At 43.5% G+C, this 20,423-nt stretch overlaps 1 protein-coding gene across 3 annotated transcripts in view; it reads left to right on the top strand.

Moving 5' to 3' along the window:
- Positions 1–19,949, top strand: part of LOC137531572 (farnesyl pyrophosphate synthase-like) — a 63,335-nt gene extending 43,386 nt beyond the window's left edge. For all 3 annotated transcript variants that reach the window (XM_068251498.1, XM_068251497.1, XM_068251496.1), the window contains exons 2-10: positions 3,060–3,196; positions 5,633–5,773; positions 7,255–7,335; positions 7,441–7,563; positions 9,552–9,640; positions 9,752–9,824; positions 10,058–10,135; positions 16,573–16,707; positions 19,614–19,949. In XM_068251498.1, coding sequence (XP_068107599.1) covers positions 3,068–3,196; positions 5,633–5,773; positions 7,255–7,335; positions 7,441–7,563; positions 9,552–9,640; positions 9,752–9,824; positions 10,058–10,135; positions 16,573–16,707; positions 19,614–19,814 — 1,050 coding nt within the window. In that variant the 5' untranslated portion in view covers positions 3,060–3,067 and the 3' untranslated portion in view covers positions 19,815–19,949. The remainder of the gene's footprint in view (positions 1–3,059; positions 3,197–5,632; positions 5,774–7,254; positions 7,336–7,440; positions 7,564–9,551; positions 9,641–9,751; positions 9,825–10,057; positions 10,136–16,572; positions 16,708–19,613) is intronic.
- Positions 19,950–20,423: the final 474 nt, after the last annotated feature.

Below are 20,423 nucleotides of genomic sequence, written 5' to 3'. Positions count from 1 at the left end.
ACAAGCAATAGAACACAGCAATACATGCATGCAGCTACATTTAAGTCGTCAGCAGGTGCTCGTCAGCCAATCAGGATGCACTGTCATACACCCTTTACCTGCCATACCACATCTAGCAGCCATTAGCATTCAGGTGGGAGGCTTCAGTTGGACGCAAATCGCAAGTGACAGACAGCCTATTGGGCTAATGAAAGTGTGCGGATCATGTCCTTTAAGGTGATTGGACCCGCAGGGGCTCAGAGCAGGACGGTATTTGTGCGTCGGAATTGTGTCACGGGGGGGGGGGGGGGGGATGGTGCATTAAGGTTACGTATTCGAGGGTAGAAGTGGGGGGTTGAGGTTAGGATTGGAGAGGTCGAATAAGGATTAGGCATCAGGCGGAGAGATTAGGGTAAGGCATCGGCAGGGGGGTGGGTAAAGTTGGACATCGGTAGAGGGAGGGTTCAATGTAAAATTAGGGTTAGGTTTAGTTGTAGTAAACTATTGGTAATATTTACTATCCTAATTTCCTACTTAACCATGTGGAATATCTGTAAATTAACCAATATTCTACTTGTGGAAATTGGGTGCCAACATTTCCTCCTGCCTCTTTTTCATAAACGCCTGCGGGGTAACATTGTTGTGTTGGGTCATACAGAGGGTCAGCATTGATGTTTGAGCAGGTGGAATATAGCTGCCATCAGTGTTATTCAGTGAAGTAATATTGGTATATTGGACAAGCCTGCGGGGGGAATGAGAGGATGAGGAGATTGGGAGCTAAACCCATGCATGTATATTTGGTTCAGTGCTGGGCATGCCCTGTTTTGGCCTTTTTGCCTCCTCAGGACATCCAAAGTTAAAGGACTATTGCTGTAAAATTAGTGGCACGTTGGTTGAGAGGAAGAGAGGACATTTTCTGCTATCAAAGTTTGGCCATTCAACGGCCAAAGCACATCCCGAAGACTCCAGTTTTTTTTCATCCAGACTCCAGGTGAACATCCCAGTTCAGGCATTCTGCACCTGACAGGATATTGAGAGACACCTGCTTAGGAGTAACGAGGTCTCAGACCATGCACCACTCGACTGTAGGAAAATGGTTTGTAGGAACATTTTAACAGAAAATTGAGCACTGCCTTGGCACTGCACAGCCACTTGTTTATCTTATCATGTCACCTCAGGTACACTTTAACCACTTCACCCCAAAGCGATTTTTACCCTAATGGACAAAAGCGATTTTCACCTTTCCGTGCTCATCCCTTTCATTTGCCAATAGCTTAATCATTACTAATCACAATCAAATGATCTATATCTTGTTTTTTTCACCACCAATTAGGCTTTTTGTGGTTGATTTGTTTTCAGTTATTACTTTATTTTCTATGCATTTTAAAGGGAAAAACAAGGAAAAAATGAATACACTGTCTCCAATTTCATCCCCTATAGTTTGAATATAAACACTGCTGCTGTGCATAAACCCACGCATTTTATCTGCCTATTTGTTCTGGTTATCACAAGATTTTAATTATGTCCCCAATACAAAGTATGGTGACAATATATTATTTGGAAATAAAGGTGTATTTTTCTATGGTGGTTTTTTTCTCCCCCACTATTTTCATGTGCACGAGAATGCACGTGCATGCGCGGGAGCGTGCACAGCAGCAGCAGCACTGTCTGACTTATAAAAACTTTTCTGGAGCCATTAAGAGGCTCTAGCAGGACGTTTTTATAAGTCAGCTTGTCATTATTTAAGTGGTTAAATAAATGATAATGTAAAACATGTAATGTCATGTGTTACAGGTCATCTGAGATGAGGTGTATTTAGCTAATATTAAGAACTGCTGAGAGCAGATGATGTTTACTCCTCATGCCTTAGGACACAAAACTGAGAGGCAGGGTATGTTTTCTCAAGACTAGGGGCAGGAACACATAGAAGAGCGTTTTGTGAACCATTACAAAAAAAATTGTCAATGTTACTGTATTTTTAAACGGCTCACAAAGTGCTCCTCACTTGTGTCTACGCCCTGAGTGTGTTGTCATGTGAAAGAACATCCATCCCGTAAATCTCACACACATTTGTGAAATCTCTGATCTGCCCCATAGGAACAAGCCCTTACATATCTTGCTAATTTAGTTAGAGGGAGTTGGTGCATTCACTTTTCTGCTTAGACGGAAGTTTCAGATATAAATCAAAGTGTATTTTATGGGACAGGTCTAAATTAGCTATGCCCTGAAGAGCTTATATTAATCACTTGGTTCTACCCAGAAATGCATCCCTGGCATTATCAGGAAACTGCCATAAAAATTTGGTATCCAACTCGCCTACAGGTAGAAGATTTGGCTGTGCTCCAAAAGCTTAAAGGACCACTATGGCCAAAATCTTAAAATGTAAAATGCTTGTAAACACTTGCAAATAAGAAGTACCCCCCCCCCCCCCCCACACACACACACACACACACACACACAGTAAATTGAGCAATACTTTACTTTTCTCCTATGTTGTTGTCACTTACAGTAAGTAGTAGAAATCTGACAGAACTTACAGGTTTTGAACTAGCCCATGGGCCTCTTTATGGGTGATTCTTAGGGTTTTCTTTATTTCCAAAATCACTTAGTAAATGGCTCTGTCCAGATGCCATATGTGTAGAAATCCTTTTCAGGGAGTGTCTTCATAAAGAGTAAAGGGCATGCTGAGAATCCCCCCCCCCCCCCCCATGAAGAGATGGACTAGTCCAAAACCTTTTGGTTCTGTTAGATTTATACTACCCACTGTAAGTGACAGCAATGTAGGAGAAATTAAGTAATTTATGGTATGTTTTACTCTGGAAGAAACATTTCTTATTTGTATTTGTTTACATGTACTTTTTTATTTTTTTTATTTTTTGAGATAGAGGTCCTTTAACATTGCCTCTCTGCCTCCTAAAGTGACTTGTTTTCCAGGGCCAGGTTTTCCAGTACCAGAGGCAAGAAGCAGCAAAAAATCAAGACTTGTCAATAATCCTGGAAACATACACCTTGTTTTATTTTATATTTTCTGTCTAGCTGCCGTTTCTCCTTTCAGAATGTGTTTCATTTTTAACTGACAGGGATCAGGATGAGCAGCACACAGGTCTCAGCAGAGCATCAGGAGTTCCACAACTTCTTTAAAACGATAGTTCAAGATCTAACAGTGGAGTATTGGGATGACCCTGAGATCGGGGATGCCATCTCTCGACTAAAGGAGGTAATGGTAGTCTCTATAGTGTTCTGTTACCCTATTTAGGCGCGTCGTTAAGGCCAAAGATCCAGGGCTCTAGCCCCGTATCTCCACCCTCTATACTCATTTCTCCTGGGAAGGGGGGTGGGCATCTGGGGTTCCCTTCTTAAAGGGGACTCCCAGATGCCACCAAGACCCCCCCCCATCCCGGGTGTCGTCACCCCACTTCCTCCTGGGGCACCATGGATTGGACAAGGGCTCGGGGGGAGAGGGGAAGGCTTGGCCGCCCCTCTCCTCCGGGGGCCCCCCCATACCATGGACCATGCGGGCTGGTATAGCTCAGGGTGTGAAGCCCCACACGCCCGGGGCTCCGCATTCTGGCTATCCCAGCCTGCATGGGGACAAAGGGTTACAGAGAGCTCGGGAGGGGGAAAGTCACGTCATTTGTTTGGGGAAATTTCCCACACTCTGGACAAAAAAATTTAAAAACAATAAATACCATTTTTTTTAAATATTGGTTCCCGCTATCTTTTTAACATATCCTGCAAATTTGGTGCTGCTATGATGTAAGGGGCCTTTGCTATTAACTGTTGAAGTCGGCTGGAATTGTTTCCCACAAACTGTCATTGACCGGCATTAATATGTATACGTTTTTTCCTTTGAACTTTTAAAATCGATTTTCTCAAAAAGTATAATGTCTTTTTTTAATTTTTTTTCCTTTTGTTCCCACTGTTCTTCTTAACATTCCAATGCAAATTTGGTGTTACTGGCATTTAAGGGGGCTTTGCTATTAACCATTAATGTCGGCGGCAGTTGGAACATTTCCCACGCTCAGTACGAGATCTTTAAAATTGATTTTTTCAAAAAGTATAAGGTATTTTTGAAAAAAAAAATTCCTCTTGTAGTCACTGACCCCCTCCAGGTGTTAGACCCCTTGAAACATCTTTTCCATCACAGTTGTGGCCAGAAACAGTGTTTGAAGTTTTGGAAGTTCGCTTGCCCATTGAAGTCTATTGCGGTTCGCAAAGTTTGTGCGAACACAAACTTTTGCAGAAGTTCGCGCATTCCAGGTTCGCAAACCTAAAATCGGAGGTTCAAGCCATCTCTACATTACAGGTATCTATGAATCTAAAGGCCAAGTATAGGTGACACAGGGATATTTTTAGTCTGGTAGGGGTTAAAAAAAAGACTTTATTTTTTATTGGGCTCACCGTTAGTTTACAAAAAAACTTTATTTTTCTCTCCTAACTTTATGTGAATGATTGGGAGAGTGCACTAGTGGTGATCGAAATGTGCTAATTACAATTATGCAAAATTATGCATACATATTCACAATTACGCATATACGTAATGACATATTCGTAATTCAATTGACTTTTTGTATAATCATTCAAATTTACGGGTAAATTTGTGTCAACTTTGATGGTGAATAGCAAAGCCCCCATACATGCTATTGCTACCAAAATTGCTTCATTTGTTCAGGAGAATATTGGGTACAGGTAAACTTTTCAAAAAGACATTGTTTTTGAGAAAATCCATTTTAAAAATGCAAATAATAATGGTTTTTAAACACAGAAAATTAGTTTAAAAAACATTTTTTTTTGTATTTTTAAAATCGATTTTCTCAAAAACTACAAGGTCTTTTTGAACAATTATTTTTGTAACTTGTACCCATTATTATTATTAACATATGTAGCAATTTTGGTAGCAATAGCATGTATGGGTGCTTTGCTATTCACTGCCAAAGTCGGCACAAAATTATGCATAAATAATGCGTAAATTCATGCGTAATTACAATTAGGAACTATTAACTACCAAATACGCTAGTATCCCGGTATTTCACATTACGATGCGTAATTGCGTATTATGATGTGCAATTACACATGGGGGCGTAATTTCTGCTCATCACTGAGTGCAAGAGCATGCATGCACATGAACTCATGACAGGAGCGCGCATTTGCACGCACGGATACGCGAGAACAGCAGCATTCTGCACTGGACGTACCTTGTACATCCAAGAACACAGAGAGGCACAGATCTGGACACACGAGGTATGTCCAAAAACCGCAAAAGGTTAAAAGGTATTTTGGGAAAAAAATGCTACCTTGTTCTAACTATAAGATGCCCCACACATTTGGTGATTCTAGTATATATTTGGACTTTGCTATTAAACGCTAAATTTTGTTGCCATTGACTTAAATGATAAATGCGAACATTTAACAAGCTTTCATTTGCCACAAACTATCCACCAGCAAACAAATTTGTCCATCACTACTGAGTCCTGACCTCTTCCTGTCAGCCAACTTGTCTACCAGCACTCATCTTGTTGCCCTTTAATCACCTTGTCTGTCTTCTCATCACGGGAGTGCACAAGGTTACCCTTTGATCACATGCCCCTCTTCTGTCCACAAGTGTACTCAGTTTTACCCTTTAAAAATCAAGCTGTCCTCCTTCGGTCTACAGGTTCTGGAGTATCACACCCCTGGGGGAAAGTGCATTCGGGGTGTGACAGTTCTGGCATCATTTCAGGAGCTGGCAGGACCAGAGTTACAGACAGATGAATATATCCAAAGAGTGCTGGCAGTGGGCTGGTGTATAGAGCTGGTGAGTCTTGTTGCATTTTCATTTATGACTTGTAGTGAGTGCATTTAAAGTGATTCTTAAAGAGAATCTGTATTGTTAAAATCGCACAAAAGTAAACATACCAGTGCGTTAGGGGACATCTCCTATTACCCTCTGTCACAATTTCGCCACTCCTCGCCGCATTAAAAGTGGTTAAAAACAGTTTTAAAAAGTTTGTTTATAAACAAACAAAATGGCCACCAAAACAGGAAGTAGGTTGATGTCCACACATAGAAAATACATCCATACACAAGCAGGCTGTATACACCCTTCCTTTTGAATCTCAAGAGATCATTTGTGTGTTTCTTTCCCCCTGCAGCTATCTTCCACTGAAGTGTCAGGCTGTTTCTTACTGCAGAGTGCAGACAGCTCTGCCCGTATGTAATTCATCAGTATGTGAAAGCCCAGCCAGCTCAGAGGAGGATTTATCCAGCTTGTAAAAGATAAGAGAGAAGAGAGAAGCTGCCCTAATCTAAATAATACACAGGCAGTGTGCATAGAGGGGCCTGGAAGGGGGAGTTCATAGCAGAACCACAACACTGAAGAACTTGGCAGCCTTCCAGACACAGGCTGACAAGTCTGACAAGAGAGAGATACATTGGGCTCGATTCACAAAGCGGTGATAACTCAGTTATCACGCCTAAAAGACTTTAGGCGTGATAACCTTTGCACCAGCAAAGTTATCACCGCTTTGTGCTCTAACTCGCGCGAAGTTTCCGCGCGTACGCGCGAACGCGCAAAGTCCCATAGGGCTTAATGGGCACTTCGCGCGAAGCACGGTGTGCTGCGCGCGTAGCGCACCGCGCTACACGCGCAAAACTTTGCGCGCGGGAGTTCGCGCGAATTCCTTCAGATCACGCCTAAACTAAGTTTAGGCGTGATAAAGGGCTTTTCACAGGCGTGCAAAGTGTTTGCACCGCTTTGTGAATCAGGCCCATTGATTTATTACAGAGACTGTCATAGTAGAAAGTGCTGCAGTTAGCCAGAACACATTAGAATAGCTTTTGGAACTTGTAGGATGATAAAAAACAGGATGCAATTTTTGTTACGGAGTCTCTTTAAGTTAAAATAAAAAATGATTTTAACTTACCTGGGGCTTCTTGCAGCCCCCTGGAGTCTTCTTGCGCCCACGACGCCAAGCTGGCCGGTCATGCTCCTCCTCATCACGCTCCCACGGGCCGGTTCCGGAGCATTCTGCACATGCACAGTTTGTGAACTTTGCTACTGTGCATGTGCAGAGTGCTCCTAGCCGCGGGAGCGTGATTAGGGGCTGCGCATATGCAGTAGCTTCAGACTGACAGCGGCAGGCCAGCTTTGTGGGGGTTGTTGCTGCTGCCCAGAAGGACTTGGACTGGTGTCGTGGGTACAGGAGGACTCCAGGGGCTGTAACAATCTCCAGGTAAGTTAAAATCATTTTTTTTTTACTTGTCCCTTTAACCAACCCTTTCAAACCTCCTTTACAGCTTTATGCCTTCTTCTTGATGGCAGATGACATCATGGACCACTCAGAAACAAGGCGGGGAAAGATTTGCTGGTACAAAAAGGTGACCCACTGTCCTCTTCCTCTCTGTAGCTATATTCTAGACAGGGAAGGGATATGCCATTGTTAATAATCATCTGGTGGTTCTAATTCATGTGTACTGTCACAGGATGGCATTGGGCTGAGTGCCGTCAATGATGCCTGTCTGATTGAAGCCTGTGCATACCAAATCCTGAAGAAGTACTGCCGGGGGCAGCCATACTACCTAAAACTGCTGGAGCTCTTCCTGGAGGTGTGTCTTCTTGGCCATGTTTTATTTATCATTGTGTTTTTTAGAGAAATTCAGAGTTGCGTAAAGGTGAACCCTAAGAAATGCTGCTGGACCAGCCACTGAATAAAGCCCATTTTGTCTTGTATACTTCTTCTTACACATATCTGTTCTGCAGACATTTTTGCCAGGAAAAGCTTTTTCTTTAGTGTTGGTAAACAGTGTTGCTCGTGAGTAATTTTCACCATAGTCATTTTTGCATCAAAAATGGCATTTTCAATTTTGAGAACATTTTCGCTAAAATACACTATTTTCGCAATATGTAGAAAATCCATGAAAACGCAAAACATTTTTATTTTTACCACAAAAATTATTTATTTTAGTGCGAAAATTTGCAAAAAATCACAAACGGCACAAAATGATTTTCGATGGCATTTTTGCTCGAAAGTCGAATTTAACATTATTTTTGTGAAAATTAATGTGAAAAGAATTGTCGTTCATTGTCGTTGTTGTCATGCATTGTTGTTCACCACTTTTGGTAAAGTAGACTTAAAATGCTACAATCGGCCTAAGGGCTCTTTTCCACTATGAAACGCGATCACGATTGCGATCGCGATTGCAATCGCGTTTCAATTTCCACTATGCGATTGCGATTGAGCTACTATACTCATTATAGTACAGCTCAATCGCATACAAAACGTGGCAGGACGACGATTGCGCTTTGACCAAAATCGCATCGCAATCGGATCGCACTAATGGAAATTGCTGCTGCAGTTTCCATTAGTTTAATGTACCATGCGATTTGCGATCAGAAGCAAATCGCAAATCGCAGGGTAGTGGAAAAAGGCCCTAAGTCTCCACACGTAGTCAAAGAAGTGAAATAATCTTGTTGGGAAAACATTGCTTTTACCATGCACAATGTAGATGTCTTGAATAGTATGTTTATTGTTTGTTGATATTAAATCTGTGGAGTTTTAAAGAATGCACCTAAAGGTGGCCATAAATCTATCAATTTTGCAGCCCAATCGACCATCTGATCCAATAATTTTATCGAATCAGACAAAATAAAAGTTGGTGCTGTGACAAACATGCACAACCAACGATTCGACCAATTTCAGGCTGAAATCAGTTTAATGATCAGGCGTGCTGGGAAGTCTCAGGCCAGCATGGTTGATCGAGTGTGCAAAGACCGATGAACGTGACAGAAACCCAGCTGCTGTCTTCCTAAAATTTTAATATGCCCCACCCTTGTGCTTTTGCATTAAACTCTTACTGTCTCTAGCTGCTGTGACTGTCCAGATGCTCCATTTGCGCCATGTGTTAAATGTGCCAACCATGTGGGGCATTCATGCAGAAGCGCTGGGCGAGACCCGGAGTAGCGGACTGTCATGGCAGCTGGACCAGGTGAGATTTGAATGTTCGGGCCTGGAGGGCATAATAATATTTGGGGGGAGATTGGCAGAGGCAGCATCACAAGGCCGATTCCAGAGAGATTTCATCTTGAAATCAATCAGGAATTGGCCTGCAGTGTATGGGCAGCCAACAGATCTCTCTCTGATAAGAATCGATCGGAGAGAGATCTGTCTCTTGCACGATCTGCCAATACATTGTTAGAGGTATGGGCACCTTTGGTATATCAACTTCTGAATTCAGCTGTATCTCTTCTCTGATGGTAAAAAATACAGCTTACTTACTGTTTCTATGGAAGTTGCTAGATTCCTTTAGGCTTGGCTTGCTGGCTCCAGAGGCAATATAATCAATAGTCTAAAAGCTTGGCTGTGAGTTCAACTGTGAATAAAATGTGCAGGTTCTGCCTCATTGAAACCATCTAGCTTTCAGGAGAGCTGTTTGCGTACTACCAAGGTACTTGGATAAATGACTAGAGAAACACTTCGGTGAATCTTAATGGTAACAATAAAATGGTGTATCTGGATGCACAAGATGGGCCATTTTCATAACATGGTCTCTGAAACCTAATCTATCTAACCTTGTCTCCCATCCAACAAATGCAGTCCTCATACCAGATGGAGTTGGGTCAGGTTCTGGACCTCACCACTACTGAGCCAGGAAGGGTGGATTTGGAGAAATTCACTGAGACAAGGTGAGGGACATCTCGTTGATCAGTTGATGCATCAAGACGTAGTAGACAATGGATGAATAGCATTGTTACAGGGAAACTGTGACCTGAAATTTGCTTTCATGTTTCCTGCAGGTGTCAGGCCATTGTGAACCACAAAGTTGGCGTCTATTCCTTCTATCTACCTGTTGCTGCAGCCTTGTATTTGGTAAGTTTTTGGGGAAAAATGGTGGTCAAGACTGTGGTATGTGTGAGCTAACTCTATTACTGCAATGTGTGATAAGATGTGATGGTCCTGGAAAGGTGTTGGCATGATTCATGTGGTGTATGCTCCTGCTATGTGCTGGGAGGCCTCATAGTATATCAAAGAGCTCAGGAAAGGAAGAAGCAAGTTTTCTGGACTTTTGCCCTTTTGATTGGTCCTTTATCTTTTACTTATAGGTTGGGATAGATGATGAGCAAGTACATCGAAAGACCAAAACCATCCTTCTGGAAATGGGCGAGTTCCACCAGATTGAGGTGACTCTTTAGGGAAGGGGGAAGCATACATATACAAGTGAAACTTGAAAAATTAGAATATCGTGCAAAAGTCTATTTTTTTTTTAATTAAACTTAAAAGGAAAACTAATACATGAAATAGAATCATTACATGCAGCTCAAGATATTTCAAGCCTTTATTTGTTATCATTTTGGTGATTTTGGCTTACAGCTTATGAGAACCCCAAAATCATACTCTCAGACCATTAGAATATTGTGAAAATGTTCAATAATAGGCTCAGTGTCAAACCCTAATCAGCTAGTTAATCCCACACACCTGCAAAGGGTTCCTATTTTATATATTAGTTTCACCTTTTAAGTTGAATTACTGAAATAAATGACTTTTGCATGATATTCTAATTTTTCGAGTTTTACCGGTAATAGGAATACAAGTAAATTGTGGCACAAGTATTACCAGTAGTAGATTATTCATAATATTGCAGATATTCTACTTTCTACTGTTCCCAATAACGGGTTATTGGTAATTTTACTGATATTCTACAACCACCTTATCCTATTCTATCCTCACACTAACACTAACCTCTCCCCTACCTACACCTACTACTCCCCCTCCTCCCACACACACACCTAACACATTAAAGAGGAACTGTGAAACAGTGAAATTGACATAATTAATAAAATTGCTTACATACAAAATTCATTTGTATATTATGCACTCTCACCATGGTGCGCACCAGTCCAGCACGGCAGTCACTACACAAACAGCTGTTTGCGGTGCATTACACTGTGAGTTTGGTCTGTCAGTGTGAAGCAGTACACTAATTACACTAACTGATTGATGTATACACCAGGGATGCTCATTCGGATCTCGGGTACCCAAATTAATCTGGATATCCGACCTTTTTCTATTATCCGGGTTGGATCCGGATTCCAGATAGTTCTGCAGATATCCGGACAGCTATCTGCAGATAGTTCCACCACCGATCCGGATACCCGCGGATATCCGAATTACCCGAGTCACAGATCATCCACCTCCTCCTCCTATCCATCCTCTTATATCATCCTGTAGGAAATTGCAGTCTTTCAAAACAGCTTACATACCATAGCTGGGATTAGAACCCAGGACTCAGTGTGTAGTAGGTATCTGTCTTACCCACTAGACCATCAGCCACACTACATGCTAAAGCTGGCCTAGCATCATTGTACCATACTACCATTATGATCAATTCAATAGAAAAAGTAGCATGATTAAGGATTTGTACTTTTTGAAAAGCCAGCTCACATACCATAGCTGGGATTAGAACCCAGGACTCAGTGTGTAGTAGGTATCTGTCTTACCCACTAGACCATCAGCCACACTACATGCTAAAGCTGGCCTAGCATCATTGTACCATACTACCATTATGATCAATTCAATAGAAAAAGTAGCATGATTAAGGATTTGTACTTTTTGAAAAGCCAGCTCACATACCATAGCTGGGATTAGAACCCAGGACTCAGTGTGTAGTAGGTATCTGTCTTACCCACTAGACCATCAGCCACACTACATGCTAAAGCTGGCCTAGCATCATTGTACCATACTACCATTATGATCTGCTGGCCTAGCATTTATCAGATGGTAGGAGAGAGGTCACACCTATGTATTTCCTAAATGTATTTCCAATAAAAACTTCAATAAAAAGATTCTAATACAGTACTGTATTTCAGCCAGGTCACAAAAATCTTCAAAGTCTGTGACTGGAGGCAACGTTTGGTGAACCCTTTCCCTTTTGAGAGAAGTCTGTTTTGTTGTGTTCTCATTGTAGTGGCAAGAGAGAGAGAGAGAGAGAGAGAGAGAGAGAGAGAGAGAGAGAGAGAGAGAGAGAGAGAGAGAAAGAGAGAGAGAGAGAGAGATTTTTCAGTTCGGGTATCCGAATCCGGCCGGATAGTATAGATAATAGTCGGATATCCGAATTCTGTTCGGGTAGAAAAAAATTTCAAATTCGGATATCCGAATCGAATTCGGATAACTGGGTACCCGGATCCGGATTTGGGCGGGTAGTAAAAAGTACTACCCGAGCATCCCTGGTATACACATGCAGGATGGCAGGAGGCCTGCCTGCAAGCCGTGGAGGTGTCACAACTAGGTCCGCTGCACAGCCACGTACTCCCTGCTTGCCAGCGGTCACCAGGTTGATCCAATGGGCTGTGTAAGTAATGTACCTGCCCTGATCATGCTTTGCAGACCAGGCATCCGTGCACAGATGGACCCTTGACCCAACGCTGTGTGCCAGAGATGACACCACTTGCCTTTCAACTTCATGGTACAGTTTGGGTATCGCCTTTTTTGAGAAATAATTGCAGCCTGGTATCTTCCACTGCGGTGTCCCAATCGCCACATATTTTCGGAAGGCCTCAGAGTCCACCAGCTGGTATGGTAACAGCTGGCGAGCTAACAGTTCCGCCAAGCCAGCTGTCAGACGCCGGGCAAGGGGGTGACTGGCAGACATTGGCATCTTCCGCTCAAAGATTTCCCTCACGGACACCTGGCTGCTGCTGTGGGCAGAGGATCAGGAACCGCTCAAGGTGAGAGGCGGAGTGGAGAAGGGTGGCTGTGAAGGGGCAAGGGAGAAAGCGGCTCAAGATAATGCACCTGAAGAAGGAAGAGAAGAAGGAGCTTGGCTTTGCTGTTGTGTGCTGCTTTTCCTCAGGTGGTCTTCCCATTGCAGTTTGTGCTTTTTCTCCATGTGCCTTTGTAAGGCAGTTGTCACTACGCAGGTGTTGGCCTTTCCACGGCTCAATTTTTGGTGGCAGAGAGTACAGATGGCATTGCTCTCATCTGAGGTAGACACACACAAAAATTTCCACACCGCTGAGCCCTGGGGTGATGGCACTATGGTGGCGTCAGCATCTGACGTTGAAGGGCATGTTGGCTGGCTGTCCATAGGTGGCGATACATGGCGCCGGACACTGCCACAAGCGGTTTCTGACGACGAGCTCCCCCTGCTTCTTTCAGCAACTCATCTCCTCCTACTCATCCCTGACTCCCCCTCTGAACTGTCCCCCTGTTCATCTCCTCTATGCAGTGACTGGTATCAATACAATGTGCAGCTGTTACACACACAGGTACCGTGAACAGGTATGCAGTGACTAGTATTGCAAATGTGCAGCTGTCACACACACAGGTACCGTGAACAGGTATGCAGTGACTGGTATATAATATAACACTGCGTGCGGTCACACAGGTGCAGTAAACAGGTATGCAGTGACTGCAGTATTACAAATGTGCAGCTGACACACACACAGGTACCATGAACAGGTGTGCAGTGACTGGTATATAATATAACACTGCGTGCTGTCACGTAGGTGCAGTGAACAGGTATGCAGTGACTGGTATTAACTTTTTACAGGTACCGTGAACAGGTATGCTGTGACTAGAATTGCAAATGTGCAGCTGTCACACACACACAGGTACCGTGAACAGGTATGCAGTGACTGGTATATAATATAACACTGCGTGCTGTCATGCAGGTGCACTGAACGGATGCAGTGACTGGTATCAATACAATGTGCAGCTGTCACACACACAGGTACCGTGAACAGGTATGCAGTGACTGGTATTACAAATGTGCAGCTGTCACACACGTGCAGTGAAAACGTAGGCACTGAATGTGCTGGGCCTGGCAGTGGCACAGTAGGAATTAGCAAAGGCCAGCTGTGACTGACTGACAGGGCAGTATATGCAAGTGTCAGTGGGCCACACACACACAAAAAAAAAACATCACAAGAACAACATTAGCTCTCAAAAGAGCTGATGTGGGGTGCTTTTTAGCAATAAGTATCAGCAAGGAGCAAGGTAACAAGCCTAACAAGAGCATAACTAAGCTTTCTCTAATCTGTCCAGCAACCTCTCTTCCTTTTCTAATTACTACAGCCACGCCGAGTGAGATAATGGCCGACGCAGCTGCCTTATATGGGGGGGGGGGGGGGGGAGTGCAGCCTGATTAGCTCCCATGTGTCTGCTGACTATGATGTCAACCTTTAGCCTAATGATGTAGTATAGGGGGTGGGTCAAACTCGCATATAGTTCGCGGTTCACCGCTAACGCGAACCACCGATGTTCGCGTGAATAAGTTTGCATGCGAACCATTCGGGCCATCTCTATTTCTATGTTTTTATTGAACACACGCCATGTAAACAGTCACAGTGCAGGTGCAAACGATATGTGAACCCTTGGATTTAATAACTAGTTGAACCTCCTTTTGCAGCAATAACTTCAACCAAATGTTTCCTGTAGTTGCAGAACAGACGTGCACAACAGTCTGGAGTCATTTTTGACCATTCCTCTTTATAGAATTGATTCAGTTCAACAATATTCTTGGGCTGTCGGTTGTAAATGGCTTTCTTGAGGTCATGCCACCGCATCTCAATCGGGTTGAGGTCAGGACTCTGACTGGGCCACTCCAGAAGGCTATTTTCTTCTGCTTAAGCCATTCTGTTGTTGATTTACTTCTATGGTTTGGGTCGTTGTCCTGTTGCAACATCCATCTTCTTCTGAGCTTCAGCTGGTGGACAGATGGCCTTAACCTCCCTGGCGGTAAGCATGACCTCAGGTCGGGCTATGCCACGCAGGAGGATTTCTCAGGCCCTGCTGGGCCGATTTGCATATTTTTTTTTTTTTGTGTGCACGCAGCTAGCAAGCTAATCTTGTCAGATCTTACTTTAAAGTCTGAAACACCTGATCTGCTGCATGCTTGTTCAGGGGCTATGGCTAATAGTATTAGAGGCAGAGGATCAGCAGGGCTGCCAGGCAACTGGTATTGCTTAAAAGGAAATACACATGGCAGCCTCCATATACCTCTCTCTTCAGTTGTCACTGCATGTGAAACTAACTACAGAGGAGGTAACTTAAGGACTGAAGAGATAAGATAACTCTATCACCGTGAAAACTTTTCTCTACACCTTAATAAGGCAAGATCGATGTGTGGAGGTAAGTTTTCTCTTGCCTTATTATCTCCAGCACGATCGTAGTGAATTGAGGCCAATTTGTCTTACCGTGGACTGATGAACAACAAGGCATTTGGAGATACTTTTATAACCCTTTCCAGCTTTATGCAAGTCAACAATTCTTAATCGTAGGTCTTCCGAGAGCTCTTTTGTGCGAGGCATCATTCACATCAGGCAATGATTCTTGGGAAAAGAAAACCCAAAGCTGGTGTGCCTTTTTATAGGGCAGCTCTAACCAACACCTCCAATATGTCATCTCATTGATTGGACTCCAGCTGGCTAACACCTCACTCCAATTAGCTCTTGGAGATGTCATTAGTCTAGGCCCTAGACTCTAGGGGCCCCTAGACTCTAGGGGTTCACATACCTTTTCCACCTGCACTGTGAATGTTTACATGATGTGTTCAATAAAAACATGGAAACATTTAATTATTTGTGTGGTTTTAGTTTAAGCAGACTGTGATTGTCTGTTGTTGTGACTTAGATGAAGATCAGATCACATTTTATTACCATTTTGTGCAGAAATCCATATAATTCCAAAGGGTTCATATACCTTTTAGTGCTACTATATATTATTTAGTCAGTGTTTGCCCATTGTAACATCTTTCCTCTCCCTGATTTACATTCTGAAATTTATCACAGGTGATGGCAACTTTAGTCCTATTAGGTGCAGCTGTTAAAGGGGGGGATTAAGTAGCACGTTTTTGCTGATCGTTCCATATGGTGTAGCTCCATATGTTTGCCCTGTAATTGGTTGGTGCATGTCCAGCTGTGACCTGCACTAAATGTAGTACTCTATGGGTTGATTCACTAAACCGTGCTAACGCATAGCACGGCCATGCTATGCATTTAGCACACATTAACGCGCGTAAAGTTTTACGTGTGCAAACAAAGGTTTTTGCGCATTAATGCAGCACAACGCGTGCTAAACTCACCAAACTATCTACATCGCGCACGCTGTGCTATCGGCGTTACACAGTACGTGCGTAATAATTAACATGGCACGCTCTATCCTAACGCTATTTCCTAAAATGGCACGGTTTAGTGAATCAACCCCTCTATCTTTATATGTGAGATATAACTTGTGTTGATGCATTTGTTAGGCAGTTTTATGGCCATTGCTACTTCAAGAAAAATCCAATTATTCCTTTACTGCAGTGTAGACACTCAGTGGCAGAGTCCTCATCTGTGTAGGATGTAATTTATTGATTAGCTCCATGGGAGGTCACTGGTCGGGAGCCACTTCAAAAGCCACACCCTGAGCCATAGACTTCCAGCCCTTCCAACTGCAGCCTTTTCAGATTATTCTGTATTCTACTTGTCTGAACAGTATGGTGATGCTGTGACAAGAAAGAGCTGAACTGACTGAGATCAGATCATATGGACAAAAGGGCAACTTTTTAGGTACTTTGCAAAGATTATACATTTACATCTGTGTCTGAAGAACCTGCTGTTGCTTCTATTTTCCACAGAATGATTACCTGGATTGTTTTGGAGACCCCGGTGGGGCAGGCAAGTTCGGGAGTGATATTGAGGAGAACAAGTGTAGCTGGTTGGTGACAGAGGCACTGAAAAGGGCCACGCCCGAACAGAGGAGGATTCTAGAGGTAAGCAGGACACACAGGAAGGGAAGGGGCCACTCCAGGACCAGGGCAGGAGGCAAAGAGAAAACAAAAGTGGAGGGAGAAGTCATCAAGGCCGTATTTATACTTTTACTGCCCCTAGGACAAGTATGTTGGGGCTCCACTTCCATGTGCAGCAGTGCCCCTCCTATTCCATGTGCAGCCCCCTCTTCCATGTGTTACATCCCATGTATGCAGCCCCTCTCTTTTATGTACAGCTTCCTTGAGCATCAGCTTCCCTTTTTCATGGGTTGCTCCCAATTTACAGCCTCCTCTTTCATATGTAACAACCCCATTTCATGTCCAGGTTCCCTCTTGGGCTTCAGCCGCCCAAGGCCGGGGCCTTTGTGGCCTTTGCAGAAATCCATCCTTGGGAGTCATGCTGAAGCATAGTAGGCTTCTAAAGGTACACAGAAACAGGAAAAAATGTATCAAACTCAATGTCATTTTCCTTCTCAGGATCATATTCATGGCAGCACTACTGAGTAATATCTCCATCCTCTCAACCCAGTGATGGCCAACCTTGGCACTCCAGCTGTGACAAAACTACAAATCCCATCATGCCTCTGCCTCCCCCGAGTTATGCTTAGAGCTGTCAGAGTATTGCAATGCCTCATGGTACTTGTAGTTCCACCACAGCGGCGTGCCAAGGTTAGCCATCACTGTCTCAACATGATAGGACTCTGTAATTGTAAATGAAAAAGACATAGCTAATTAGAACATTTAGCATAGGAAACCCTATTGGTGGTTTAAATAATTCCTGTAATTGGTGAAATAAAGGTTACATACTTACCTAAGAATCCATTAGAGCCTTCACAGTCCCCTCATTCCACCACCGCACCCCCCCCCCCCCCCCCCCAATTGCAGCAATCCAACATTAATGCCAAAGAAGACGTCGGGTCTCTTCGGACAGCTTCAAGTACCAGGTACCCCAACCAAGTACTTCCAAAGTCAAGCTGTTCTGCGCATGTGCTAGTGTGGACTCAGGGGTGTAACTATAGGAAAGCAGCTCCGGTGACTGCAGGGGGGTCCAGAGCTGTAAGGGGCCCCCAACTACTGTGTCTCTCCCTCCGATTAAGGGTCCTTCCTTCAGATCACATGTTTTTTGTAGCTACACTTGTTATAAGTGTTAAAATTGGGATATCCGCATTTTGTTTTATGAACCAGGCCATGAGGGTCACCAAGGGGAGGGGGGGCAAAGGAAGGGGTGTGAACATGGGGGGGGGGCGGCACAATAGCAAAGCATATAACCTTCAGGCCTTGGAATAAAGCCTTACAGTATATCGCTGGGAGTCACTGATTAGAAAGAGGATCCATCACACATCCAAAAAAAAATCCGAAACGATGCGGACCTAATCTGGACTCAACCAATCATCACATGTAAGTTTCTTCAAGAATTCATATTTGCAGCGGTTAAACAGCATACAGGTAAAGCACAACGTTTCGGGCATGAGGCCATTTCTCAAGTGCTTAATCAACTGGTTGATATATAACCTGCTGTGACATAGACACACCCTTATGACACATCAGTGGGTGGGCACAAACTTCAGTTCTCAATTTAACCCTATCAGTAGAGGACAGGACAGCTAACAATACAACATTCATAAGAAACATTTTACACTAAAGTCTTCGTTCAGGCCACAAGGTAGCTGCGTACCCAATCTGTCCATCCACCAGGCCTCCCTCCTCAATAATGTAGTTCTAAAATCCCTTCCTTCCTGCATCTGTACTACTTCAAGGACCTGCCACCTAAGCTGACTAACACTATGCCTCATTTCAATGAAATGTCTTGCCAGGGGGTACTCTTTCTTTTTACCTTTTTCCTTCTCCTTCCTCTCTACGCTCTCTCTGAGGGACTCAGCGTTGCGCATTTGGCTTCTATATTCAACACGCTTAAATGAACGTAGAAGCCATATGGCCGAACTAAGAGCGCATGGCCGAACGTTACCCGAACGTGAACGTGTTACCCTAACGTAACAATGAACATCTGTGATGGGTTAGCGTTTCCGGTCCCTGTTTATTGAACCTCTCATCTGTATTACATTTATGACTGCATGGCGACAAAATGCAAATTGCTATCCGCACGCTTCTTGTCCTCATGCAAGGCCTGGGTTGTTGTGTCTCAAAGCGTGGCCTTCTCCTCCTGCGCCACCCTCCTCCTGTTCCATCACGTGTGCTGCTGCTGGGTTAGCGTTACCGGCCCCTTTTCCTGGAACCTCTTATATGTATTACATTTATGACTGCATGCCGACAAAAAGCATGTTACCTGTGCAAAGAAAACAGACATTTCCCGCATTTAAAAGACAGTTTTCCCTTTGAAACTTTAAAATCGATTTTCTCAAAAACTATAAGCTCTTTTTGCTAATTTTTTTTTCGTCTTGTACCCACTCCTAATGTGCACATACCCTGTAAATTTGGGGTATGTAGCATGTAAGGAAGCTTTACAAAGCACAAAAGTTTGGGTCCCCATTGACTTCCATTATGTTCGGAGTTCGGCGCGAACACCCGAACATCGCGGCGATGTTCGGCGAACGTTCGCGAACCCGAACATCTAGGTGTTCGCCCAACACTAGTACTCAGAGACCCAAAAATTACACAGATTTTCACGAAGGCAAAATTGTCCATCACAATTAGCACTAATGGGAGCAGGAAGTGATGACTGGGGAGCAGAAGATACTTTTGGAGGTAAGCAGAATACACAGGAGTGAGAATGGTTAAAAACAGAACACAGTTTGGGGGAATCCTTTTGGGGTGTAGGCAATTTCTAGAATAATAATACTTACACTTGAAGTCCTGGTCACTTCATTCTGATTCCTGAGTGGAGAAGTGAGGTGTGCAGTATTGGTTGGAGTGGAGGGCAGAACTAACCCTTGCTGTTCTGTGACACACAGGAGAACTATGGGCAGAATGACGTGGAGAAGATGCAGCTGGTGAAGCAGTTGTACGAGGAACTGGACCTTCCATCCATCTTCAGACAATACGAGGAAGAGAGTTACCAGAGGCTGCAGACGCTCATTTCCCAGCATGCCCATGGGCTGCCTAAAGAGATTTTCCTAAGTCTCGCCCGCAAGATTTACAAGAGACACATATGAGCATTGGAAACTGTCCCACACAGGAGCGCAGCCACTGGATATCTTGTGAACAGTGATGATGTCTTGTGAACAGTGGTGGCTTCCCTCCTGCTGGATAGAGACTGTTAAAATAAACTGCATAGCCTATACTCTCAATATATAGAACACATAGCCTAGGCAGGGGCAGATCTGTACATTTTAGTGCCCCAGGACTAGAGATGAGCGTAATGACGTAATTACGATTTCGCGAAATTTCGCGTAATTAGTGTAATTACGATTATGGCCGTAAGTACAAAATCGTAATGAAGAAGGATTTCGCGAAATTTCGCGTAAGCGTAATTTTCGCATTACAGCCTCAAATTTGGAGAGTATATTAAGGAGATCAGGAGGAATAAGAGGAAAAATTTTTTTTTCAAAAAGACCTTATAGTTTTTGAGAAAATCGATGTTAAAGTTTCAAAGTAAAAATGTATACATTTAAAAACCCGCCGACTTTAACGGTTAATAGCAAAGCCTGCTTAAAGTTTAGGAACACCAAATTCTCAGGGTATATTAAGGGGATCAGTGGGAATAAGAGGAAAATTTTTTTTTTCAAAAAGACGTTATAGTTTTTGAGAAAATCGATTTTTAA

This window comes from Hyperolius riggenbachi, chromosome 9 (assembly GCF_040937935.1).
Source record: "Hyperolius riggenbachi isolate aHypRig1 chromosome 9, aHypRig1.pri, whole genome shotgun sequence".
Lineage (NCBI taxonomy): Eukaryota > Metazoa > Chordata > Amphibia > Anura > Hyperoliidae > Hyperolius > Hyperolius riggenbachi.
This window is presented reverse-complemented; position numbering and strand designations above follow the sequence as displayed.